Source organism: Mandrillus leucophaeus, unplaced genomic scaffold (assembly GCF_000951045.1).
Source record: "Mandrillus leucophaeus isolate KB7577 unplaced genomic scaffold, Mleu.le_1.0 Scaffold392, whole genome shotgun sequence".
Lineage (NCBI taxonomy): Eukaryota > Metazoa > Chordata > Mammalia > Primates > Cercopithecidae > Mandrillus > Mandrillus leucophaeus.
The window spans coordinates 948,639-976,510 of NW_012104165.1; the positions used below are offsets into that span (position 1 = coordinate 948,639).

The 27,872-nt window shown below is 43.5% G+C and overlaps 3 protein-coding genes and 1 pseudogene across 3 annotated transcripts in view; 1 reads left to right on the forward strand and 3 right to left on the reverse strand.

The window, feature by feature from the left end:
* The window catches only part of LOC105547630, a 40,992-nt gene extending 22,005 nt beyond the window's left edge, over positions 1-18,987 (reverse strand). The window contains exons 1-2 of the mRNA XM_011991287.1: positions 18,684-18,987; positions 17,467-17,797 (exon numbers count right to left, since the gene is read on the reverse strand). Coding sequence (XP_011846677.1) covers positions 17,467-17,797; positions 18,684-18,987 — 635 coding nt within the window. The remainder of the gene's footprint in view (positions 1-17,466; positions 17,798-18,683) is intronic.
* Positions 8,022-10,871, reverse strand: LOC105547622 (annotated as a pseudogene).
* LOC105547585 (histone H2A type 1) lies at positions 10,961-11,567 on the forward strand. The gene has a single exon (XM_011991241.1). The coding sequence runs from the start codon at positions 11,054-11,056 to the stop codon at positions 11,444-11,446; it is 393 nt and encodes a 130-aa protein (XP_011846631.1). The 5' UTR covers positions 10,961-11,053; the 3' UTR covers positions 11,447-11,567.
* Positions 12,266-13,206, reverse strand: LOC105547584 (histone H1.5). Its single transcript, XM_011991240.1, has one exon. It carries the CDS (start codon positions 13,005-13,007, stop codon positions 12,327-12,329), a length of 681 nt encoding a protein of 226 aa, XP_011846630.1. The 5' UTR covers positions 13,008-13,206; the 3' UTR covers positions 12,266-12,326.
* Positions 18,988-27,872: the final 8,885 nt, after the last annotated feature.

Below are 27,872 nucleotides of genomic sequence, written 5' to 3' on the forward strand. Positions count from 1 at the left end.
GCAGAATGAGACTCCGTCTCAAAAAAAAAAAAAAAAATGGAATTAAGAAACATTGAAAAATATATACCATTCACTGTGAGAAAAAACTTCATCTCCTCCAACTGGGAATCTCAGTCCATTCTATGTATGAAGGTGATGGCCTGCAATAACCTTTTGAGGCTGCTATCATCCTATCCCTATTTTATGGGTGAAAAAATTGATGGACAGAGAAAGGGAGTATTTTCAGTATATCACTTAGAGAATCAGTGAGAGAGTCAGTCTATGAACTTTGTGGTGGTGGGTGGCCTTCCCTGTAGAAAGGATAGATTCCATGATCTTTTGTACCATCAAATAAAATACTTACAAACAAATGAGAACTAGCCATTTGTATTTGTTTTGTTTTAATAATGCAAATAAGATGTCATTCTAGACCTAAAAAAAATGTTTTTCTCCCTCTTGTTTCCAAATTTTAGGATAAAAGGCAAATAGAAATTTGTTCTTAGAGAACCCTGGACAAATTCTCTTTATGAGGGAGGATCAAGCAATTTCACCATATCATCACCACACAATTAAATTTTGCCTTTCCTGTGAGAAACCAGCATGTATAGCAGTCTGCCTATTGAGTATCGTACTGAAATTAAGACAGATTAAAGTCTGTATGAAACTTTTTCAAAAGAGACTATTGAAAAATTGCAACTTATAGGTCACATAATGCCTGCAGACACCCTATATGTCTTTTGTCTGAAATGTCTGCCAACTTGCAGTTGACCATCATTGCTGTCTTGAAAGCAGTGATGAAGTAACATGAAGTAACTTTAGATAGGGAATTATGAGCACTCTCTGTCTAAAGTAGTAGCCCCAGTAGAAAGACCCTCTTTTTTCACCCTCCTAGAGGGTGGAAAATTTAGATCTGCCCAAGTAAAGAGCTGAAAAATCTCACTGTGGAAAACACATAAATGTTTAATTATTTGCAATACATTTTTTGAAAATGTAGCAGTTTAAACGTTAACATATCCTCATTCTTAGTTTTTGTTTTGTTTTGTTTTTGTCTTCCTTATTGCTTATTATCAAATAACCAAACTTAGGCCTAGCCCAGAGAAGGGAGTCACCCATTTTTGACTCCTGTGGACTGTTCTCCATGTAGGAAAGCAGTTATTAAGGGCTAAATTGTGTGCCTCCCCATCACTAATAAATGAAGTCCTAATCCCCAGTACCTCAGAATGTAGCCGTAATTGTTTACAGAGTCTTCTTTTTGTTTTGTTTGTTTGTTTGAGACTGAGTCTCTCTCTGTTGCCCAGGTGGGAGTGCCACAGCGCGATCTGGGCTCACTGCCAAGCTCCGCCTCCCGGGTTCACGCCATTCTCCTGCCTCAGCCTCCCGGGTAGCTGGGACTACAGGCGCCCGCCACCACGCCCCGATAATTTTTTGTATTTTTAGTAGAGACGGGGTTTCATCGTATTAGCCAGGATGGTCTCGATCTCCTGACCTCGTGATCTGCCCGTCTCGGCCTCCCAAAGTGCTGGGATTACAAGTGTGAGCCACCGCGTGTTGATAGAGTCTTTAAAGAGGCAATTAATGAAAATGAGGTAATTAGAGTAGGCCCTAATCCAATATGACTGGTTTCCTTTTAAAAAGAGGAAATTTGGGGCTAGGCATGGTGACTCAGGCCTGTAATCCCAACACTCTGGAATGGTGAGGTGGGAGGATAGCTTGAGGCCAGGAGTTCAAGACTCCATCTCTTAAAAAAATGTTTTTTAAACTACAAAATAAGAAGAGGAAATTTGAACACAGACATGCACAGAGGAAAGATGACCTGGAGACCCAGGGAGAAGATGCCATCTACAAGCTAGGAGAGAGAGAAGAAAGGAGGAGGAGGAGGAAAGGGAAGAGAAGAAGGAGAAGAAGAGGAGAAGAAGGAGGGAGAAGGAAGAAGACGAAGAAACTAATACTGCTATGTCTCAAAAAACAAAGAAACCACACCTTGATCTCAGACTTCTAGCCTCCAGAACTGTGAAAAAATTAATTTCTGTTGTTTAAGCCACTAGGTCTGTGGTACCTTGTTATGGCAGTCCTAGCAAACTAATACAACAGTCAATACATTAATACATTATAATGCTACATGTCCAATCCTTTGTCTCCTTATCATAGATACCACTAGCACTTACTAGTGGATCATAGATACCACTAGCACTTACCTCCCAGGCCTGGAAAAATAAATTAAGTAATGCATAGTATCTAGAAGATAGTACACACTCAATAAATGGCAGCTCATGACTAATGTTATTTTTTTCCCCAATGTGGCAAAAGCAAGATATAAGTACCGTATGGTTTAATCCTTGTGGGCAGATCATTAAATGCAGAGCCATAATGCAAATTTTGACATTCAGGAGTCCCTAACAGAGTATTAGAGCAAACTAAATCAAGAATTTTCAGATATACAGGGAAATAAGCAAGATGAATATGTGAATAACAAAATACTGAAAATAGAAAAAGTAGATGTGGCACTGAAGCAGGTTGTTCTGATATTCCACATTAGTGAAGAACCTACCAAGCTGCCTAAAACAGAGGGAAGGAATACAGCCCTGGAAGCCCTTTGGAGATTGACATCCTACTCCATATTTGCTAGCCTGGTAACTTAAATACCTCAATGAGTGTGTAATTCTCTTGATTGTCTGCAATACGGAGATAATAATAAACTCCCACTTTTCTTACAAGTACTTTATGAGATGATGTCCACTGCTTCTAAGCATGTTCTTGGAACCTGGATGAGGTGTATATATGAAAGTTACTGTGAAATAGTCATTACAATTTACTTTTCCTTTCAACAAAATAAGCTTGAGAAATAAAAGTAAGCATAATTTTGTAAATGTTCCACCACAATGTAAGCTTCTCCAGGTCATATATTTTTGTATTTCCTGAGTTGAGCATACAGTAGTGGCTCAAATAAATAATACATTAATGAAACTAGTGTTTTCTCAGATCTGTATCAAGTACCACTAGAGTTGTGGACAATGTTTATGAGGAGTTTATGAACTTTGGTTTTTTAAATGTTGGAACAGAGAATAAGAATATCATTCTCTTTTCTATTCTCTTTAAATATTTCTGATTAAGTGACTGGAAAGAAAAGTGTCAATTTGGTGCTAGCAGATGTTTAACGCCTCTCTAACACTTGTTAATCTTTCCTCTCTCTCTTTTTTTTTTTTGTTTTCAATTTTGTAACAAAGAACAGTTTTTAGGCTCTAAGTAGCAGACAGCAAGCAGCATATAACTAGAATTGAATACTACTGTTTTATTTTATACTGTTTTATAGTTACCTTCTCTTTATGATCAGAGGTAGAAATTTTCCACTGGAATACTGATGTAAAGCTTTTAAAATAAATTGATTTCATTTTATACATAGTGTAGCTTGTATCCAAATACAGCAAAAAGAAAAAGAATTTTAAAGTGGTACTCACATAACTGAAGTTTGAACAATACTAAATAAAATAACCAATGTCATAAAACAGGAAATGGCAAAAGATACTATGGTTATACAGCCAGCCTTCTGTATATGTGGTTCTGCTTCCATGGTTTCAACCAACCAAGGATCCAAATATTTAGGGGAAAACATCAAAAATAACAACAATAAAAAAGTGACATAAAAAAACACAATATAACAACTATTTATATATCATTTGCATGTTTTAAATATTATGCGTAGAGATGATTTAAAATATAGGGAAGATATATGTGGGTTATATGCAAATACTACACCATTTTATACAACAGATTTGAACATCCAGGGTTTTTGGCATGCTAGAGGAATCAATTCCCTATGACACTAAAGACTACAGTATTTTATATTATCTTTATAAATTATGTCTATTTATATTATAAGAACATATAAATTATACTGTCTTTAATATTAACTATAACTGCTATAGGAATTCGGAAAGGGTAAATATTCTGGAATGCTGCAATTTGAGAAAATTTTTTGGAAGAGATATGACAAGGCTCAACCTTGAAAGAAAGGGTTGTATTATCCATTACAGTGTAACACAGTATCCCCCAAATATAGCAGCTTATGACAGTAAACAGTTATTACCTCTCAGAGTTTCTGAGGGTAGGAATCTGGGAGCAGCTTAGCTGAATGGTTTTTACTCAGTGTCTATCTCTCATGAGGCTGCAGTCAATGACTGTGATTACCTAAAAGCTTGACTGGGACTGTAACTTCCAAGTTGCAAGAAGAGGCTCACTTATGTAACTGTTGGCTAGAGGACTCATTTTCTTCCACACGTCTCTAGAGGGCTACTCTTAATAAGCGCTGGCTTCCTTCCTCTGCAGTGAGTGATCCAAGAAAGATTGGCAATGATGGAAATCTCTTATCTAATCTTGGAAGTGACATACCATCACTTCTGCCATATTCTCACCAACCCTGGTGCAATGTGGAAAGGGCTACACAAAGGTGCAAATATCAGAAGCCATCTTTTAGGCTGTTTCCACAGTACACACTGAAAAATGTGTCTCTCAGCCCTTACAGGCATAATATCACCTGGGGAGTTTCAAATATACCAGATGCGGCCAGGCGCGGTGGCTCATGCCTGTAATCCCAGCACTTTGGGAGGCTGAGGTAGGCGGATCACTTGAGGTCAGGAGTTTGAGACCAGCCTGGCCAGTATGGTGAAACCCTGTCTCTACTGAAACTACAAAAAAAATAAAATAAAATAAAATAAAAAATAAGGCATGGTGGTGGACGCTTGTAATTCCAGCTACTCAGGAGGCTGAGGCAGGAGAATTGCTTGAACCTGGGAGGCGGAGATTGTTGTCAGCCAAGATTGGGCCACTGCACTCCAGCCTGGGCAACAGAGCAAGACTTCATCTGGAAAAAGAAATGTGTGCATATACCAGATGCTCAGGCCCCGTTCCTAATCAATTAAATCAGAATCTCTGCAGTAGGGTCTAGTTAATAGTATTTTTTCCCCCACAAACTTCTACCAACGATTGTGATGTATGATTAAAGTTGGGGACCATTAGTTGAAAGAAGAATGAGAAATAGGGAATATAAACCTGATAAATAGGCCAGGCGCGGTGGCTCACACCTGCAATCCCAGCACTTTGGGAGGTCGAGGCAGGCAAATCACCTGAGATCGGGAGTTCTCGACACCAGCCTGACCAACATGGAGAAACCCCGTTTCGACTAACAATACAAAATTAGCTGGGCGTGGTGGCGCATGCCTATAATCCCAGCTACTCTGGAGGCTGAGGCAGGAGAATCACTTGAACCCGGGAGGCGGAGGTTGCAATGAGCCAAGATTGGGCCATTGCACTTCAGCCTGGGCAACAAGAGCTAAACAAAGAGTCTTCATACCCTGACTCACCCTGGGAGGTTTTCCTTCCTTCTATCCTTTCTGAAAGGTTGAGCAAAGAAACAAACAACAACAAAAAACAAAAACAAAAAAACTGATATATCATTGAAAGGGCCATTTGATTATTACCTATTTAGTGGATAATGTACTACACAAGGAAATATGAGAGATTTTGCTGTCTTGCTCTGAGACAGGTAGAAATAAGGTACTGATCTAAAGAAGTTGCAGAACACCGGCCAGGTGCGGTGGCTCACGCCTGTAATTCCAGCACTATGGGAGGCCGAGGAGGGCGGATCACGAGGTCAGGAGATCGAGACCATCTTGGCTAACATGGTGAAACCCTGACTCTACTAAAAAATACAAAAGATTAGCCGGGCGTGGTGGCGGGCGCCTGTAATCCCAGCTACTCCGGAGGCTGAGGCAGGAGAATGGCGTGAAACCGGGAGGGGGAGCTTGCAGTAGCCGAGATCTCGCCACTGCACTCCAGCCTGGGCGGCAGAGCGAGACACCCTCTCAAAAAAAGAAGTTGCAGAACACTGAAAGTCAGAAGTAGGGACATGCATCACATGGTGGGCATGACTTTAATATTTGAGACAGTCTTATTTGTCACAGGCCCATGTTTGTGGTGTTTCTAATGCTCCCAACTGGACGCAGATTCAAAATTCGTGTTTCTCCCACCAGCATTTGCTTAGTTAAGGAAGCTGTGGGGAACGGGTACTATTCTGGGAAAAAAGGCAGCTGTTGAGAGTGAAAGACCTTGAGTTCCCATATCTTTAGGGAAGAGTCTGGCACTTCTTTGGGATTCTTCATACTCTGACTCACCCTGGGAGGTTTTCCTTCTTCTATCCTTTCTGAAAGGTTGAACAAAGAAGTAATGACATGTGGATTACCTTGCATATTATCCCTTTAAAGTCCAGGAACAGGGGGTTAAGATGGGTACAGCTGATCACACAAAACCCACAGCTTTCTACAGCTACTAAAAATTTGAAATTTAGGACAATACTATCCAAAGCTACTACAGTGTGATATAAGGTCCTATACATTCTTGAGGCTGCTTCCACATTTCTGTTACTCCACTTCCAGTTACTGTTCTCCTTGTTCCCTCAGTTCCAGCCACACTGACCACTTTGCTGTTCCTTGACTAATACCAGGTATCTCTCCTTCCCACAAACACCTCAGGGCCTCTTTACTTATTCATTTTTTATTCTGCCTACAATCCCCAAAGGTCCACTCCCTCATCTCCTCATCTTTTTTAAAATTTCAACTTCTTGATGAACATTCTATGATTATGTTATTTAAAATAAGAAATACAAAGCCTATCTTTCTTTTCTGCTTTATTTTCCTCCCCAACATTTAATATTATCTTACATCATAAAAGATATATATATATATATTGTTCCCTTATTAGAAAATAAACTGTGAGTGCATAACTTTTTGTCTGTTTAGTTCACTGTAATATTTCTGGTCGGCGGCCGGGCGCGGTGGCTCACGCCTGTAATCCCAGCACTTTGGGAGGCTGAGACGGGCCGATCACGAGGTCAGGAGATCGAGACCATCCTGGCTAACATGGTGAAACCCCGTCTCTACTAAAAATACAAAAAAATTAGCCCGGCGTAGTGGCAGGCGCCTGTAGTCCCAGCTAATTGGGAGGCTGAGGCAGGAGAATGGCGTGAACCCGGGAGGTGGAGCTTGCAGTGAGCCGAGATCGCGCCACCGCACTCCAGCCTGGGCGACTAAGCAAGACTCCGTCTCAAAAAAAAAAATAAAAATAAATAAATAAATAAATAAAATATATATATGTGTGTGTGTGTGTATATATATATATTTCTGGTCTAGAAGAGTTTCTGGAACACAGCATGTGCTCAACAAGTATCTACCGAAAATAAAAAGGAACTGGAAAACAGCACTGCATGGGCGGAGCTTTGTGATTCAGTTTGATAGATAGGTGAGGGTGCCCTAAGCCTTTCAAGTGTTGAATAAATATATAAGATTCCTCTTTAATGTACATGAAATATGTGTATAATCATAATTCACAAAGTATTCTCACTGATCCTTACAACACTCACACGACTATGAATTGCTGTTATCTCCAACTTACAAATATAGAAGCTGGGTGTCAAATAAACCAAAATCTTGACCTCTTGAAGTGGTCATTTGTTTTAGGAGTTGGTCTCCTAATTTCAAAACTGAATACCGGTGTAAGTCCCATAGGCCAACCTTAAAAGAGAAGATAGGTAATGTGGGTTAAAAATAGATTACAAAAAATGTTTAAAAAGAAAAATGGATTACAAAACAAAAATATTAAAGACAAATAGAAGACTATCTAGAAACAAATTGTATTTCTGAGATTATTGGGTCTAACAGAACAAAAATTATAAAGATACAGGAAAGACAAGATCTCTGCTTGCTCATAGGCAGGGTGTATATGTGTGGGAATGGTTCAAACAGGAAGGAACTCTGGAGAAGCTACAAGACAGGAAAACAATGCAAATTGTAATAGACATAAAAAAAGTTTCAGGGGAAGTAAGACTTGGGATGGTCCTCAAAGTGTGGACAAAAAGTGACTTTACAGAAATGGAGGACAGCTATAAGAAACATTTCAGGAAATAATAATTGTACTTTGAGAGCCTAATATTATTTCATTCCTTGACTGTATCAGTAACAGTACTAATTTCAGATTGAATAATGTTGGTGGATCTAGTAAAGCAATAGACTTCTTCTTTCTTTCTTTCTTTTTTTTTAGTTGGAGTCTTGCTCTGTTGCCCAGGCTGGTGTACAGTGGTGCCATCTTGGCAGACTGCAACCTCCACCTCCTGGGTTCAAGTGATTATCATGCCTCAGCCTCTGGAGTTGCTGGGATTACAGGCATGTGCCCCTCAGGTCTGGCTAAATTTTTTTGTATTTTTAGTAGAGACAAGGTTTCACCATATTGGTCAGGCTGGTCTTGAACTCCTGATCTTGTGATCTGTCCACCTTGGCTTCCCAACATACTGGGATTACAGGCATGAGCTACAGCGCCAGCCTAGCAATAGACTTCTGCAAATGTTTCTAGCAAGATTTTGGAAGTTGGAGAGAAGACAGTCACTGGTTTTGTCTGCAGACTTGGCTCCTTAACTGTGCTTGGCGCCTTAACTGTCCTTGGCTCTCTGAGCTCATAAATTCAGCCTAGATTTTGTGCTTTTCATTCACATAGGCCCATCTAAGACCTCCAGCTTTTTAATGAGAAAAGATTGATTAATACCTAGAAAAACAACAAAGGTGTTAAGTTTCATGATTCTGGTATCTGATAGTCTGTAGCACAATTGGGACTTGTATTTCCACACTGATTACTGGAAAAGGCAAAATGGTTTTCCCAGCCTAAACACTGGGAGACTGCACTTCTCTCATGGAGAAAAGGCCTTCCCATGACTCTCCTGCCTTCACATTTCAAAAATATTGCCTTTTTGTTTATAATTTCCCCCTTATTACAGAAAAAACCAGTAAGGAGAATATAAAGTGAGATGAAATGTGGAGCTGACTCAGAAAAGAAACTGACCTACATTCTAAACTCTTAATCAAGGAAAATTTTGATCATGTTAAAAGTATAGTAAACAGAAATGCCATTCTTTATAGTGGTGAGACATTAAAGGTGAGAGGAAAGCATGAAGCATAATCAAGTTACATCTTAGAGGAGCTTCATAAGACAGGTGTGAAAGTCGGGAGAAGTGTGGAGTACTTTGGTCTACCTAGGACAAATGTAAAAGAAATTAATTAGTAGAAAAATTCCATCTGCCAGCATGGAATGTGGATTAGCAAGGAATGATCCAGACCTCATTTCTAACTAGTGGGAAGAGGTGATGTAAATTGGTTCTTATTTCTTTCCTTCTTCTTTCTCCATTTTAATCTCAATACCTTTAGGTCATTTTGTGCAAATTAGGCCTAAAGTGGAGGTAGCAAGAAAGCACATTCCCAGCATTCATGTTACAAAAGAAAAATTGAAAGAGAATGCCACCTGGATTACATGCTAGTCACTGAGCATCCTACCAGGAGGCCTGAAAATTGTGGTGTAACCTGTAAAACGTCCAATGATATTTCAGTAGAGGTTGATAGGACTTTTACTTTAAAGAATACTTGGTTTTCTAGACAATAACTTACTCAACAGGGGATCCTCAGCGTTGAAATTGAGTCCGGATAAGTGAAATACGAACAATAAAACTCCCGTTTTGTGTATTTGACGTTTGTAACATAAAATTCTTGGTAGCAGATAATATTGGAAATATCATAAGGCCACAATGTATCTACTGCATAAATTAAGAAGCATTTATGAAAGGCTTTAGGTTAAAGCTAACTGAACGTTTCAAAACTAGGGATAAACGAACGTCAGTTGTTTAGGAAGTGTGGGTATCTCTGAAAAGAGTCTTTAGGGTGTGGGTCAGGAAGAACCTGGTGGAGTTCCAAGTGGACGAACCAGAGAGGAGCTGACTTGGAGCTCGTGTACTTGGTGACGGCCTTGGTGCTCTCGGACACCGCGTGCGTGACAGGCGAACAGCCGTCTGGATCTCCCTGGAGGTGATGGTCGAACGCTTGTAATGCCCCAGGCGGGAAGCCTCGCCAGCGAAACGCTCGAAGATGTCATAACGAAGGTGTTCAAGATCCCCATTGCTTTGGAAGAGATGCCGGTGTTGGTGGACCTGCTTCAGCACCTTGTACAAGTACACGGTGCAGCTCTCCTTGCGGCTGCGCTTTCGCTTCTTGTCTTAGTAAAAGCCTCCTTGGAATCCTTTTTCAGGGCTGGGGCTGACTTGGTGGGGTCAGGCGTGCTGTAATTTAACTGCAGAAAAGGTACAAATAATAGGAAAAAGCGGCCGGGCGCGGCAGCGCGTGCCCGTAATTCCAGTAGTTTGGGAGGCGGAGGCGGAGATGGGCGGATCACTTGAGGTCAGGAGTTCCAGAGCAGCCTGAACAAAATGGCGAAACCATGCCTCTCCAAAAACATCTAAAAAATTAGCTGGGCGTGTGATGCACGCCTGTAATCCCAGTTACTGGGGAGGCTCAGGGAGGAGGATCGCTTCAGCCAGGAAAGAGGTTGCGGTGAGCCACGATCGCGCCGCTGCGTTCCAACCTGGGGGCAAAGCCAGACCCTGTCTCAAGGAGAAAAAAAAAAAAAGTGGCCGGGCGCGGTGGCTCACGCCTGTAATCCCAGCACTTTGGGAGGCCGAGGCAGGCGGATCGCCTAAGATCAGGGGTTCGAGAGCAGCATGACCAATATGGTGAAACCCCGTCTCTACTAAAAATTACAAAAATTAGCCGGGCTGTGGTGGCTGGCGCTTGTAATCTCAGTTACTCAGGAGGCCGAGGCAGGAGAATCACTTGAACCCAGGAGCGGACGTTGCAGTGAGCCGAGATGGCACCACTGCACTCCAGCCTGGGCGGCAGAGGGACACCATGTCTTTAAAAAAAAAAGAAGAAAAACCTGTGCGTTGTAACGTCCTATTCACGAATTCTTATGCAAATAAGGTGATTAATACATTAGTGTGTAGGACTGGTGGCGATTCTAGATGACGTCATATGCATTTTTGTCCAATCCAAAGAAACGTGTTTCATAACAGCGATTCCATTGGTTTAAATAAAACTGTAATTTGAGCCAATGGCACAGCTTTATTTTCGCGCCCAGTATTGACTATAAGTAGTGGAGTTCTGGCAAAGTTCTCTAATCTCTTCTCAGTCTGTCTACCGATCGTTTCTTCGTCATGTCAGGACGCGGCAAGCAGGGAGGCAAAGCTCGCGCCAAGGCTAAGACCCGCTCTTCTCGGGCTGGTCTCCAGTTTCCCGTGGGCAGAGTGCACCGGCTGCTCCGCAAGGGCAACTATGCTGAGCGTGTCGGGGCCGGCGCGCCGGTGTATCTTGCGGCGGTGCTGGAGTACCTGACCGCCGAGATCCTGGAGCTGGCGGGCAACGCCGCCCGCGACAACAAGAAGACCCGTATTATCCCGCGTCACCTGCAGCTGGCCATCCGTAACGACGAGGAGCTCAACAAGCTGCTGGGCAAAGTGACCATCGCTCAGGGTGGTGTCCTGCCCAACATTCAGGCCGTGCTACTGCCCAAGAAGACCGAGAGTCATCACAAGGCCAAGGGCAAATAATGTCTCCATAGCGTCACTTTCCAATACCACGGCTCTTTTCAGAGCCACTTACTATTTCTGCGGGAGAGCTGGGCCACTGGTTAAACATTCGGAACGTTTACTGTGAAAAGAAAAGCATTTTGTATCTAAAGCTTAGTAATGACTTTAGGGAAAACCTTACAGGATTCAGGTGACTTGTTTAAGTCAGAATGTGAACAAGTCATTTAATACAGGGCTTACAAGAGTGTTCGCTGTGTTTATTCATCGCGTGTTATATGTACTAGAGCCAATGAGAAAAAAATCCAGGGCCAGACGCAGTGGCTCACGCCTGTAATCCCAGCACTTTTGGAAGCTGAGGCGGGAAGATCGCTGAAGCTCATGAATTCGAGATCTGCCTAGGCATCATAGCCGATACAAAAACTAGCCGGGCGGCGTGGTTTAGTCCTAGCACTTCAGAGGCTGAAGTGAGACAATCGTTTGAGTCGGGGAGGCTGAGGCTGCAGTGATCCGAGCCCGCGCCACTGCACGCCAGCCTGAGTGACAGAGCGAGACTCTGACTCGGGTAAAGAAAAAAAGGAATCCAGTACAGAATGATAGTCATATCAAATTGGCTATATCAATGCCGAACACAGTAACGCCGAAGTAGCTGGCGCCTAAGTGGCTTAAACGCGGAGAAACCACGTACTGATGATGGAACAAAACTGACCAATCAGATTATAGAGCGGGGCTTTTAAAATTTAAGAAGCTTCTTAGTAGCTAGGCGTCAGACAAAAAGTTTGACACCAACTTCGAAAACTGCCTGCCTGATCTAACACATTGTGCACAGCAATTTTTTAGAGATCTCTGGGTGGCTCTGAAAAGAGCCTTTGGGGCTTTGTTGCGGTTTTCACACGCCAGCTTCCTACTTCTTTTTGGCAGCCGCCTTCTTGGCCTTTGCAGCTTTAGGTTTTGCTGCTTTGGGCTTAGCGGCTTTGGGCTTTGCCGCTTTCGGCTTAACTGCCTTGGGCTTGGCAGGACTCTTGGTTGCCTTTTTCGGTTTGGCCGCGGCCTTGGCCTTCTTAGGGCTCTTCGCCACTTTTTTGACGCCAGCCGCCGCGGGTTTCTTCGCCTTCTTCGGAGTCTTCTTCACTGCCTTTTTCGCCCCTGCAGCCTTCTTGGGCTTCTTAGGCGTGGCCCCCGCGGGCTTCTTAGCTTTAGCGGCGCCTGCCTTCTTGGCTTTGGGCTTAGCTTCCCCGGAGGCCGCCTTCTTGTTGAGTTTAAAGGAGCCAGAAGCACCAGTGCCCTTGGTCTGCACCAGGGTGCCCTTGCTCACCAAGCTCTTGAGGCCCAGCTTGATGCGGCTGTTATTCTTCTCCACGTCGTAGCCACCGGCCGCTAAGGCCTTCTTAAGGGCTGCCAAAGAAAGGCCATTGCGCTCCTTAGAAGCAGCCACAGCCTTGGTGATCAGCTCTGAGACTGGGGGCCCAGTCGCTTTGCGCTTAGCCGCGCCAGCGCCGGCCGCCTTCTTAGTTGCCTTCTTCTTAGCGGGGGATTTCTCCACAGGCGCTGGGGTGGCTGTTTCGGCAGGAGCGGTTTCCGACATGGTGGCAAGAAACTGCTAGAAGAGAATAAGCTCAAAATCCAAAGAGCAAGTTTTGCATTGCTGCTATGCTCGGGCCCCGGGCTTATATAAGCCGGCGCTGCCCTGTGATTGGTGGAGCGTCCAATCCGCCGCCCTCTGGCCGCCGTCGCTCGCTGTTGGACTCCCAAATTGTGTTTGTTAGTCCTCAAAATTTGATTAAATGCTTAAAACAACGGTACAGAATTTGGCACTTTGAAGCTCCAAAGGAGGAAAACAGCCTCCAGGTTCACATACTTGTTTGTGTTTTCACGAATCTCGTGCAATTGATGAAAGATATTTTAAAAAATCCCTTCTGCTTTTCACAAGAATCCAATGGGCTGAGGGCATCATGTTAGTTAGTAGCGTGTCGCGATAAATTTCTATTAAGTATCCGGTGAAAGTTATTTTTTAAAATTTGCCCATGAGTTCACGCTTTGATTTTTGCAAGAGAAAAGACACTGGGTTCCTTGGTTTGGGCATGAACTTTGTTTCTAACTGTAGCAAGTAACACAGGCACGGGACAGCTGGTTGCCTACAGCCCCAACTTAACCACACAGACTTGACTTTACAAACTGGTTCTGTGTCCTAGGAGTTTCCATGTGCTGATGTCTTTACAGAATGGGATTTTGCAGCTTGGAAAAGTTCCACGGTCAGAGTGATTTCTTCTGCATTGCAGCACCAGTAATTCAAGTCGCTTTGACTTAAGAATCCAACTACCTAGATTCAAATTCAAACTTAAATGTGTTACGTTTTCTAATTGAAGTGTTTTCCCTTTTTAGTTCCTGGGCAAATCCATTAAAAAGGGGAAGAAAAATAACATAGATAATTCAATTTAGAGAAAATTCAAACCTGCGGAAAATTATTCAAGAGCGCCCTGTCATCCTCAAATACACAAACTGTTTAGGGGACCCAGGATTCTGTTAGGTTTTCAAAATGTTCTCACTGCTCCCCCTGAATCTCCACCCACATTTAACAAGCTGCACCATCAGGAGTACTCTCTTCTATAAGCAGCCAGGATACATCAATATGGGTATTTTTGTGTGTTTAAATGCTAATATTTTAGAAGAATATCTGGCTATTGACTGAAAGGATTGGATTGGATATTGAGCGACTTCAGGTTATAAAAGTTCAGAGGAACTCAGGAAAACACAGGCAAATACATTGAGATTGAAATAAATGGTGAAGTTTACGATTTATAGGATGTGGAGGGGATTGGACAGGATGCCTGGATGATAAAAATGATCAAATAATGATTTGGATTCCTAATGAAATCAACAGTCACTTATTTCTCACCCTTGAAATGCTGTGCAAGAAAATTTAAAGTAGCCAACACATTTCATCTTCTCTCTAAGAACTCCTGGAGAGGTTGGCAGACTATGGCCAAATCTGGACAATGGCTTGTTTCTGTATGGCCCTCAAGCTAAGAAGTGTCTTTACATTTTAACAGTATTGTTTAAAACAAAAACAAAAACAAAGGCTGGGCATGGTGGTTCATGTCTGTAATCTCAGCACTGAGGAAGACCGGGATAGGAGGGTTGCTTGATTTCAGGAGTTCAAAACCAGCCTGGGCAACGTGGTGAAACCTTATCTCTACTAAAAATACAAAAAATATTGCTGGGTGTGGTGGTGCATGCCTGTAGTCTCCGCTACTTGGGAGACTGAGGTTGGGAGGATCACTTGAATTCAGGGTGTCAAGGCTGCAGTGAGCAGTGATAGCACCACTGCACTCCAGCCTGGGCGATGGAGCAAGATGCTGTCTCGAACAAGCAAACAAACTAAAAACTAAAAAGAATGTGTGACAGAGACTATATATGGCCTTTAAACTCCAAACTATTTACTATCTAGCCCTTTTGCTGTGTTATAAATTTATCCACAGAGACACAGATATTGTATAGGCCTCTTACCAAACAATGCAAATTGAGAACTAAAGAAAAGGAGATCTTCACAAGAAAATGTTCTAACCAAGCACTTTCTGCTGTTCCAAACACAAAACTTAGAAGGTCCAGGAGAAAAAAACCCCAAAACTCCATGCGTAGTGGGAGCAGGGGTATAACAATAAGGGCTGACACTCATTCAGCATTTACTACCTGCCAGGAAGTAATCTTAAATATGTTCTACAGGTTTCTATTAATTTGCCACATTTACAGCTATACAGCATGAGGCCCAGATAGAGAATGAATAACTTGCCAAAGGTTATACAGCTATGAAGTGGCAGCTCTAAATTTTAAACCTAGAAACATGGCCTCAGCTCCATTATGGAGGGAAAATCCTTGAAGAGGTGAGAAGAGAACTATCTTTGAAGCCTGGAAGAGGCAGTGTCAAGTTGTTCCTACACCTAGCAGACAGCCACTAAAAGAGCTCTAAGTTAATTGTGGAAAGAGGCTTCTGGCCCCATGGATCAAAAGTGGTTTTTTGTTGTTGTTGTTGTTTTTCTGAATCAAATCTTAAGTTTCCGAAAACTGTATATGCTTATCCAACCCTTTAAATGTGAGGACTTTTTTGCTCATCTGTGGTGATGGATATCACAAAAATTATGCACAGACCTTTTCTTCTTTCTTTCCCTTCCTTCCTTTTTTTCTATTTATTTATTTATTTATTTTGAGATGGGGTCTCACTCTGTCACCCAGGCTGGCATACAGTGGCCCGATCTCAGCTCACTGCAACCTCAGCCTCCCGAGGAGCTGGGATATTTTTGAGATGGAGTCTAGCTCTGTAGCCCAGGCTGGAGTGCAGTGGTGCAATCTTGGGTTCAAGCGATTCTCCTGCCTCAGCCTCCCAAGGAGCTGTGATTACAGGCGCCCACCACTATGCCCAGCTAATTTTTTGTATTTTTAGTAGAGACGGGGTTTCACCATGTTGGCCAGGCTGGTCTGACCTTGAGATTCGCGCACCTCCTTTCCTTCCTTCCTTCCTTCCTTCCTTCCTTCCTTCCTTCCTTTTCTTTTCTTTCATCAATTATCCTTAGTGATCCTGTGTTTTATGTGTGGCCCAACACAACTCTTCTGCTTCCAATGTGGCCCAGGGAAGCCAAAGGGCTGGACACCACTGCATGCCTCTTTGCAAGAGTGAATCCAATATGAGAAAGAAGGGAAGGCACAGATACATGGCTGAGCTGGCTGAGAGCACTCGGAAGAAAAACTGCCTTCACATCTTTGCCAAACTCTAAACAGCTGAAAATACTGGACAAGTTTGGTTAGAAACCAGGAAGAGCTTTAAATACCACTTGAAGTTGAATACCCAGACTGATTCTCTCGGAAAAACCAAACCAAACCAAAAAAAACAAAAAACAACAACAACAAAAACACCTCATGAAAATCCAACTCCACAATCTATGACAAACATATTGTGAAATGACAGGAAAATACTTTTTAAGGTCCACTTACAGAGCTAAAAGTTCATTTCACAGATGATAGCATGCGGTAGGTTAAAGTATCCCTCTTCAGAGGCCCACTACCTAACACATGGCTTGCTAAACATTACATTGAAACAGAACAAAAGTGTTGAGCTTTTGGTCAAAATTGTTACTTGCGTGAGGTACAAATGGCAACTTTGTTACATGCATATGCTCCATGGTGGTCAAGTTACATGCGGTATACGAGAGCTAGATAGCTTACATTGTACAAATTAAGTAACGTATCATTCATTCTTTCGTCCCTTCTGAGTCCTGATTGTCTATTGTTCCACTCTCATGTGTGCAGTTTTTAGAGCCTGATTTTTGGTTTTTGGTTTTTTGTTTTGAGGGGGAGTCTGGCTCTGTAGCCCAGGCTGGAGGATAGTGGCGCGATCTCGGCTCACTGCAACCTCCGCCTCCCAGGTTCAAGCAATGCTCCTGCCTCAGGCTCCGGAGTAGCTGGGACTACAGGCGCGTGTCACCCTCACGGCAATTTTTTTTTTTTCAGTAGACGGTTTCATCGTGTTAGCCAGGATAGTCTCGATGTACTGACCTTGTGATCTGGCCGCCTCGGCCTCACAAGAGCCTGTGTACACTCACTATATTACTGGTTCCCTTCCTTAGGGGCAGATAGACAAGCAGGAAACACATTCCTCAAAGAACAGGAATACTTTTCAAAAGTTAAACTTCATCTGCACAATTGTCCCTATGACATATGTCTTTTTTGAATGGTAATCCTTATCAGTAGGAGCAGGTTCTGCATGTGGAATTGATTTAGCATACCAACAGCCTGTGACCTAACTCCTGCATTAGTGTGTTGAGCCACGACTACGTTTTGTCCGCAACTTGTAACTAACATGGATTTAAGACACGTCTCAAAATCTACAGCTTCCTTTCGGTGACAATTGAGGGGCTCTGAAAAGAGCCTTTTGGGGTTGGACAGACTTTTTGGGATGATAGAAAAACATTTATGCCCTCTCCCCTCGGATGCGGCGCGCAAGCTGGATGTCTTTGGGCATAATAGTGACGCGCTTGGCGTGAATGGCGCACAGGTTGGTGTCCTCAAATAGCCCCACCAGGTAGGCCTCGCAAGCCTCTTGCAGCGCCATCACCGCCGAGCTCTGGAAGCGCAGGTCGGTCTTAAAGTCCTGTGCGATCTCGCGTACCAAGCGCTGAAAAGGTAGCTTCCGGATTAGCAGCTCAGTGGACTTCTGGTAGCGGCGGATCTCGCGCAGAGCCACGGTGCCGGGGCGGTAGCGATGGGGCTTCTTGACTCCACCGGTGGCCGGAGCACTCTTGCGAGCCGCCTTGGTGGCCAGCTGCTTGCGCGGCGCTTTGCCGCCGGTGGACTTGCGAGCTGTCTGCTTTGTCCGTGCCATTGCTAAGTAGGCCTAACTACTCAACACAAATGAGAGAAAAAAAACTGATCATCCCTGTATTTATAGCTGCCCTCGCGTTCTGATTGGACAGTAGACTGTGGCATGCCACGTCTCACACACGGAATTGGCTCCCAGTTTAATCTGCCAGTGAAAGGGAGACATTCCGCCTCAGCTTTGGGTCAAGAAACGTAAAATGTTTTTGATAGCTAAAGAAAAACAAAAACGGAAACAAAAAATCCCCCTAAACTCTAGGAATTTTCATGCATCAAAATCCTGTTTAAATGTAAGCTTGAAAAATCTAAACTTGCCTTGCACTATTTGAATTATGTGGTGTCATTATTGGTTTGACAAAAAGTTAAGGAACGTGAAGGAAAAGTGAAACTAGAGTAAATTTTTAAGTGGAGGCATTGAAGGGGATATGAAACTCGAGCGTTGTAGGTATGCCAGTATTTCTCAAATTTAAACGTACTTAAGAATGTTTTAGAAGTTGGCCAACTTTTTCTGTAAAGGGCGATATTGAGGCATTTTGAGCGTTGCGGACTAGTGTCATAGTTACACAGCCCTTGCATTCATAGCGGGAAAGTAATCGACACAAGGTAAGTGAGACCGGATGTTCCACTGTGACTTGCAAAAACCGGAGGCGTTATAAATTTGGCCGTCTATCAGAGAATACGACACTTTTAACCACTAAGTAATGCTGAAAGGGGCACCGAACCGCAATAAACCTTAGAGACTGCTTATGTAGAATCGCTAATTTGCCAAAACTGCCATACGTTTAGATGTTCTTAGGACATTAAGGCTCTAGTCTACAGCCCTTTCACAGATTTCATGGGTGGCCCTGAGAAGGGCCTTTGAGGAATGGGATAAGTAAGGAAAACACTCAGCCGCCAAAGCCATAGAGGGTGCGACCCTGGCGCTTGAGCGCGTAAACCACGTCCATGGCCGTGACTGTCTTGCGTTTGGCATGTTCCGTGTAGGTAACTGCATCACGGATCACATTCTCCAAAAACACCTTAAGAACTCCGCGCGTCTCCTCGTATATAAGGCCTGAGATGCGCTTAACGCCTCCACGCCGTGCCAGGCGTCGGATGGCTGGCTTGGTGATACCCTGAATATTGTCGCGCAGGACTTTGCGGTGGCGCTTAGCGCCTCCTTTGCCCAGACCCTTCCCACCTTTGCCGCGCCCAGACATATCTTGTACTAAGTAAAATGCAACACAGTGAGTCTCGCAGCAGTACTTGTACATATAGTGATAAATCGGACCTGATTGAGAACTGTCCACACCAGCTGCATCCGGTCAGTCAATCGCAGACCTTACGCCCTGCCAACGACTTCAGGAAAAAAATGGAAAGGGCGGTGCTTAAACTCCAGATTCTGAAAATGATGCCCAATTAAAAGTTACTGAGCTCATCTTGCCCTTCCACAGTGTTTTAGGTTGACCGCCGCTGCAACGACATTCCTTTGGCTGGATCGTTGCAGCCTGTTTTTCCTGTCACCTCTTAGCATCGATTGCTGTAGTGCTTTGTGGCTGCTGGAATCAAGTGGCGCCATCTCTAGAGGGGTAATCACAGTCGTTTCGGGCAGTTGTGAAATCGTGTGTAGAAACTGCTTCCGTACAATCTCGAAGTGATCAGCCTGTGGAGTGGCTGACTGCGAAAGACCACCTGATGATAGCTCCAAGGTGGGATTCCTCACCTTTCCCAAATTTGGTTCTCTATTCTTTTCCTTACCTTTTATTCTTTCTGTAGCTGTCCTTTCTGTTCGTTTACCTCCCTCCCCGACCACATTTTTGGGGCAAGAACTGATTTCCTATTTTTTTTTCCCTCATTCCACCTAGAAACACTTCAGGAAGCTGTTTGAGAAAGAAAGGTGGCTTTTACTCTCTAGTTCCTTCGAGTGGTGAAGATGCCGCTTGAGCTCCCTCTTGTTCCTCTTTTCTGTTGAACTAGGAAATCAGCTGTGCCCGGAAACCCTGTCTTTTACATTTACAAATAAAATGCAGGAGGGAAAGACCAAGGATGACTTTATTCCAAGAAAAAGAGTTTCAAATGGCTGGACTCTGTGGCTTACACCTGTAATCCCAGCCCTTAGGGAGGCCGATGCAGATGGACCACGAAGTCAGGAGTTCGAGACCAGCCTGGCTGAGATGGCGAAACCCCTTTTCTACTAAAAATAAAGAAAATTGGCCAGGCGTGGTGGAGGGCGCCCATAACCCCACCTACTCGGGAGGTTGAGGCAGGAGAATCGCTTGAACCCGGGAGGCGGAGGTTGCAGTGAGCCAAGACCTCACCACTGCACTCCATGCACTCCAGCCTGGGCAACAGAGTGAGACTCCATCTCAAAAAAACAAAAAACAAAACAAAACAAAAAAACAGTTTCATGTTGGGTGACCTTTGTGACCTAGGCTGGCCCTGCTTTGCCCTGCCTTCCAGCTATCAGATTCCGTTTCTCAGTAATGTTTACCTTTTATATTTCAAAAGTGTTAGATTATTTATGCCTTTAACAAACATGTAATTTTATTCTAAAAGTCAGTCTCTCCAAGTATATTATGAACTATTCTATGATTACTGTATGTGCAAAACATTACATACTTATGTTGTATCAGTTAATCAATTTCTCGCTGAGCTAGGCTGGCCTCTCCCCCCACCCCCTTTTTTTTTTTTTTTTTAACAGAGTTTCGCTCTTGTCCCCACAGGCTGGAGTGCAATGGCGCATTCTCTGCACACTGCAATCTCTGCCTCCCGGGTTCAAGTGATTCTGCAGCCTTAGCCTCCTAAGTAGCTGGGATTAAAGGCACCCGCCACCACGTTCAGCTAATTTTTGTATTTTTAGTACAGGCGGAGTTTCGCCGTGTTGGCCAGGCTGGTCTCAAACTCCTGACCTCAGGTGATCCGCCCACCTCGGCCTCCCAAAGTGCTGGGATTACAGGCATGAGCCACCAGGCCAGGCCTTTTTCCCTCTCTTTTAACAATGGAACCTAAGTGCTTAAACTTGAAGGTTTAAACCCTGTATCTCATGTGGCGCATTAATCTCAGCAATCCTCTTTTCCAACTACAGAAAAACTAGGCAGCATTTTGGACCATAAAACAAGGTATTGAATATGTTATTTTATAATTAATTTTTTCAAGATGAAATCTAGAAGCACTGAAAACCCTTATAAGTGCTCCTTTATCTGGTGAAGGAAACTGTAGAATAAGAAACTTTTATTTTACTCTGTTAGGCTTTGTAGTTGGGCCCTACAAATTAAATTGACAAAAGACAGATTAACAGGGGAAAAGATTTATTGCTGTATATATGCATATGGGAGCCTTCACAGAAAGGGAATAAAAGCCCATGGAGGCAGACAGACCCGGGGGTTTGTATACCATTTTAAAGAGGTGGTGGTTTCCTAGGGGAGTAAACTGTGGGAAGAAAAATACAGGGAGTAAACTAATGGAAGACAAGGATTATCTGATAAAGTCTTGTATGCAGGTTCCAGTCATCTCAGGTGGTAAGAATTGTCTCTGAGGGCCATTCTCCTCTTCTGATATAACCAAGGAGGACATCTTTACCAAGGGAAATGTCTTTTATACATGAAAGGAGTTGTGTTTGTTTTTGTTGCTTCATGAAAGAGAAACTTTTACCGTTTTCAGTGCTTTTTCTGTGTCAGCTGTTTCTCAAAATAATCCTTATAGCCAAGTGGTATATTTTGGGGGAGGAATATTCTGGTTGTCTATATAACATCCTGTAAACCAAAACGCATCTGAGGCAGGTGTCAATCAATTTAGAAAGTTTGTTTTGCCAAGATTAAGGATGGGCCTGTGATACAGCCTCAGGAGGTCCTGATAACATGTGCCCAAGGTAGTTGGGGTATAGTTTGCTTTTATACAGTTTAGGGAGACAAAAGATATCAATCAACATGTGTAAGATGTACGTTGGTTCGGTTCAGTAAGGCAGGACAACTCGAAGTGGGGGCTTCCAGGTTAGAAGTAGATTCGAGACAAAAGACTGCATTCTTTTGAGTCATTGATCAGCCTCCCATTGAATACACAATTTAGTCTGGCTCAGTGAATCTGCATTTTTACATAAATAATAGGGCAGAGGACGCAATCAGATACACATGTGTCTCAGGTGAGCCTCAGAAGGATGACTTTGAATTCTCTTTATCCTTTGTCCACAAGGAATTTCCTTATGGGAAAATTGTAAGGGAGGTATGTAGCTTTTTATTATAGCTATCTTATTTAGGAATAAAATGGAAGACAGGTTTGCCTGACATAGTTCCCAGCTTGACTTTTCCCTTGGCTTAGTGGTTTTGGGGTCCTGAGATTTATTTTCCTTTCACAATCCTATGAAAGATCTCTGGTTTACTGATTGCCTTGAAAATATTTTGCCCTTGGGCTGGGCGCGGTGGCTCACTCTTGTAATGCCAGCACTTGGGGAGGCTGAGGCTGTTGGATCACCTGAAGTCAGGAGTTCCTGACCAGTCTGGTCAACCTGGTGAAACCCTGTCTTTATTAAAAATACACACGAAGCGGTCGGGAGCGGTGGCTCATGCCTGTAATCCCAGCACTTTGGGAGGCCGAGGTGGGCGGATCACGAGGTCAGGAGATCGAGACCATCCTGGCTAACATGGTGAAACCTCGTCTGTACCAAAAATACAAAAAATTAGCTGGGCATGACGGCGGACGCCTGTAGTCCCAGGGGAGGCTGAGGCAGGAGAATGGCCTGAACCCAGGAGGCGGCGCTTGCAGGGAGCCAAGATGGCGCCACTGCACTCCAGTCTGGGCAACAAAGCGAGACTCTGTCACAAAAAAAAAAAAAAAAGAAAACGAAAAAAGAAAAAAAATACACACAAAAATTATCTGGGCATAGTGGCGCATGCGTGTAATCCCAGCTACTCAGGAGACTGAGGCAGGAGAATTGCTTGAACCAGAGAAGCGAAGGTTGCAGTTAGCCGAGATCACACCACTGGACTCCAGCCTGGGCAACAAAGTGATACTCTATCTCTAAATAAATAAATATAAATACAAAAATACTTTGCCCTGGGAATATTTACATTGCTGGGGCTCAGAACATAATTCCCCAAAGTATGGCATATTGACATGCTGTAGCTTCTCAGGAGGCTGAGGCAGGAGAATTGCTTGAACCCAGGAGGCGGAGGTTGCAGTGAGCCGGGATCACACCACTGCACTCCAGCCTGGGCGACAGAGCAAGACTCCATCTCAAAAAAATAAAGTAAATAAATACAAATAAATAAATAAATAAATAAATGCATTGCCCTGAGAATATTTACATTGTTGGGGCTCAGAACATAATTCCTGAAAATATGACATCTTGGCATGCTGAGTACTTTGAACTAAAGGAGATTAGAGGACCCTCAGAAGCAAAGTCTTTCCGACCTCCTCCTGTTCTCCCCTGGAAGACAGTCATACAAACCAGAAGGTCTCTTCCCCAAAGTAGGTCACAGAAACTACAACTCCTCTCCCTCAAAGCAAGCCTTAAAACCTAGAAAGTTACCCTCCCTTCTCCCTTGAAGACTGTCATTCCAAAGGGGTCCTGCCATATCTAGGAGGACGGAATGCTATACAGAGAGGCCAAGAAGAATCTGGACAAGGTTTGCTAAGTTTCTTCAATACTGTCTTTGTCTAAACACATTTCTAAATGTCTGTCTATTCTTCATTGGAGGTACATATGAAAATAGACAGTTTTCCCTGGATCTTTGGAGCTTCATTTCTGAAGTCTCTAGTGTCAGGTAAAACTTTGATTAGATTCATTTGTTATGCTTTACATTTGTCAACGTTTTTTTTTTTTTTTTTTTTTTTTTTTTTTTTTTTGAGACGGAGTCTCGCTCTGTCGCCCAGGCCGGAGTGCAGAAGCATGATCTCGGCTCCCTGCAAGCTCCGCCTCCCGGGTTCGCGCCTTTCTCCTGCCTCAGCTTCCCAAGTAGCTGGGACTACAGGCGTCTGCCAACAGGCCTGGCTAATTTTTTTGGAATTTTGGTAGAGATGGGGTCCCATCGTGTTAGGCAGGATGGTCACGATTAGTTGACCTCGTTATCCGCTCCCCTCGGCCTCCCAGAGTGCTGGGATTACAGGCGTGAGCCACCTGCACCGGCTGTTAACCTCTTTTTTGTTATAGTTCAGGCTGTGACCCTTATGGTCTCCCAACTTCTGTGCCCTACAACATTGACATCTGTGTTTTTCAGATATGTAATTTTTTTTTTTTTTTTTTTTTCCCCCGAGGCAGGCTCTTGCTCTGTCACCAAATTTGGAGTGCGATCTTACCACCTCAGCCTTCCCAGATCCTGGGACTACAGGTGTGATCCACCATTCATGCCCGGCTAATTTTTATATTTTTTGTAGAGATGGGGTTCCACCATGTTGCCCAGGCTGGTCTCGAACTCCTGGGCTCAAGCGGTCCACCTGCCTCAGCTTTCCAACCTGCTGGGATTACAGGCATGAGCCACCACACCTAGACCCTTGAAAATTCTCTGTGTTAAATCGTTAAATCAGATACTTTGTTAGTTCTCTTCTCCTACCAGCATGGAAACAAATAGAAGATTTCTTAATTTAAAAAAAAAGTTTGTTTCATTTAAATTAAGTACCTTTTTAAATGACTCCTTTTTGTTTTCCTCACTTATGATAATGTTAATCGATATGACAGTTGCTCAGTATATCCTTGTTGGTTAACTGGAATATATTGTGTATTCTTTTCACATTAAAAAAGAGTTGTACTGCCTGAGGCAGGCAGATCACTTGAGGCCAGGAGAGTGAGACTAGCCTGGCGAAGATGATGAAACCTCGTCTCTACTAAAAACACACAAAAAATTAACTGGGCATGGTGGTCTGTACTTGTAATCTCAGTTACTCAGAAGGTTGAGGCACGAGAATCAATTGAACCCAGGAGGCAGAGGTTACAGTGAGCCAATATTGCAGCATTGCACTCCAGCCTCGGTGACAGAGCAAGAAGCTGTCTCACAAAAAAAAAAAAAAAAAAAAAAAGTTGTACTTCTACCATGCTCAAGATTGACTAGAAAAAAAGAAAACAAAAGAAATAAATAATAGAAATTAAAAAGATATTTTAAAAAGAGATTTAAAATATTTACTTTTCCTGGCCGGTCGTGGTGTTCCACGCCTGTAATCCCAGCACTTTGGGAGGCTGAGGCGGGTGGATCACGAGATCAGGAGATCGATACCATCCTGGCTAACACAGCGAAACTCTGTCTCTACTAAAAATACAAAAAACTGGCCGGGCGTGGTAACACGCGCCTGTAGTCCCAGCTACTCCGGAGGCTGAGGCAGGAGAATCCCTTGAACCCGGGAGGTGGAGGTTGCAATGAGCCGAGATAGTGCCACTGCACTCCAGCCTGTGCGACAGAGCGAGACTCCGTCTCAAAAAAAAAAAAAAAAAGTTTTACTTTTCCAAGAGAAATGCTAGCAGTATTTTCATTTCCATATAATTCCCTCTATGCTTAAGCAAATGAATGAAGTGTGCTTATCTTTTCGATGTTCTGGGGGATGCTTGCTGATCTGCAGTTGTCTCTGACAATTTCTTAATGTCCTTACTTTAGAGTACTGTAACCGCCCAAGGTTGCCCCCTGCCTAGACAGAGCCTATTTATCAATACAGGGGAATTGCAATAAAGAAAGAGTAACTCACGCAGAGCCGGGCATTCGGGGAGTACAGGTTTTTTGTTTGTTTGTTTGTTTTGTTTTGTTTTAGCGGTAGCAAGGTTTATTGTGAAGAGCGAAAGGACAAAGCTTCCACAGCGTGGAAGGGGACCCGAGCTGGTTGCCCAGGGAGTACGATTTTTAAGGATAACTTGGTGGATGGGGAGAAGCCAATGAGCCGGGAGTCCTGACTGGTCAGGGCTGAAAGCACAGGGAGTTGAAGCTGTTTTCTGGCACTGAGTCGGTTCCTGGGTGGGGACCACAAGATCAGATGAACCACTTTATCGATCTGTGTGGTGCCAGCTGATTCATCAAGTGTAGGATCTGCAAAACATCTCAAGTGCTGATCTTGAAAGCAGTTTAGGGAGGGTCTGAATCTTGTAGCCTCCAGTTGCATGACTCCTAAACCGTAATTTCAAATCTTGCGGCTCATATTTGCATCTAGTCCCCAGGCAAGAAGGAGATCTGCCCCAGGAAAGGGCTGTTATGGTTTTTGGTTTTTTGTTTTTTGAGATGGAGTCTCACTCTGTCGCCCAGGTTGGAGTGGAATGGCGCGATCTCGGCTCACTGCAATCTCTGCCGCCCAGGTTCATGCGATTCTCCTGCCTCAGCCTCTCGAGTAGCTGGGATTACAAGCGTCTGCCACCGCGTCTGGCTAATTTTTGTAGTTTTACTTGAGACGGGATTTCACTATCTTAGCCAAGCTGGTCTTGAACTCCTGACCTCGTTATCCACCCGCCTCGGCCTCCCAAAATGCTGGGCTTACAGTTTTTGTTTTTAAACTATAAACTATGTTTCTCCCAAAGTTAGTTCAGTCTATGGCCAGGAATGAACAAGGACAGCTAGGAGGTTAGAAGCAAGATGGAGTTGATTAAGTTAAATCTCTTTCACTGTCTCAGTCATAATTTTGCAAAGGTGGTTTCAGTGTTGGCCTCAATCCTTTTTAATATAGTTTAAAATTTCCATTTGATATGCCACCTATTTATCTCATTGACACCTAGTTTTGTTTGTTTTGCATAAGGCTTTAGAATTGGTTGATAGGTTGTGTTTTACATGGCTTTTCCCCCTCTTTGGTCTTGATTCACAAATAGTTTATTTATTAGTACTTCTAGTTCTCACTTCACCTGCTCCAATACACACACATAAACACACCACACACACAAAGACACCCCTCCACATATATATGTGTATGTATATATATAGATATGTGTGTGTGTATATATATGTATATAAAACACAATGAGACATTGTCTCAAACAAAACAAAACACCATTTGCAATTCAGTTTTTTCCTCTCCGTTAATTTATTCTCTGAAGTCTTGCATTCTACTTCATTGGCCTTTGCCAGGTCAGAACCTTAAACATGAGACATGGAAACATCAAGTTTTCCTTCTTTCTTGGCCTTGCCTCAGAGAAATGACCATCCCTGCTCTCATCCTCAAAGCATCTTTAAGCGTTTTTTTGTTTTGTTTTTTGAAACAGGGTCTCACTGTTGCCCAGGCTGGAGGGCAGTGGTGTGATCTACGGCTCACTGCAACCTACGCCTCCTGGGTTCCAACGATTCTCCTGCCTCAGCCTCCCAAGTAGCTGGGACTAAAGGCACGCACCACCATGCTTGGCTAATTTTTGTATTTTTTGGTAGAGACAGGGTTTCACCACGTTGGCCACACTGGCCTCCAGCTCCTGACCTCAGGTGATCAGCCCACCTCATCCTCCCAGAGTGCTGGGATTACAGGCATGAGCCACCGTGCCCCGCCTGCATCTTTAAGCTTATAATGCCTCCAAGTGGTATTAAGACCTATTGAGATGCCAGGTAAGGTTATAGCCCCAGCAACTCCAGAGGGTGAGGGGGTAGTATTACTTTAGCCCAGGACTTCAACGTATCAGTGAGCTACGATGGCACCACCGCACTTCAGCCTGTGACAGAGTGAGACTCTGTCTCTAAAAAAGCAAAACAAAAAGATCAATTAAAGAACTTTGAAGATACAGAATCCACTGCCCTTCTTGACTTCTCTTCCTCTTACTGTGCCCTTTTTATTATTATTATTATTATTATTATTATTATTATTATTATTTGAGACAGAGCTTTGCTCTTGTTGCTCAGGCTCCAGTGCAATGGCGGGTGCAATAGCGAATGTCAAGGGATACTCCTGCCTCAGCCTCCCGAGTAGCTGGGATTACAGGCATGCGCCACCACGCCTGGCTAATTCTGTATTTTTAGTAGAGGCAGGGTTTCTCCATGTTGGTCAGGCTGGTCTCCAACTCCTGATAGGTGATCCACCTGCCTTGGCCTCCCAAAGTGCTGGGATCTCAGGCATGAGCCACAGCGACCGCCCTCTACCCTCTTGCCTGACGTTTACTATGCCATATGTGCTATATTCTTTGAGTGCTTATGGTTTTTTTTTTTTTTTTTTTTTTTTTTTAAAGACA

What these genes read in the sequence shown, in the direction of transcription:
- LOC105547585 (XM_011991241.1), top strand. Translation starts at nt 11,054, where the DNA reads ATGTCAGGACGCGGCAAGCAGGGAGGCAAAGCTCGCGCCAAGGCTAAG.
- LOC105547584 (XM_011991240.1), bottom strand. Translation starts at nt 13,007, where the DNA reads ATGTCGGAAACCGCTCCTGCCGAAACAGCCACCCCAGCGCCTGTGGAG.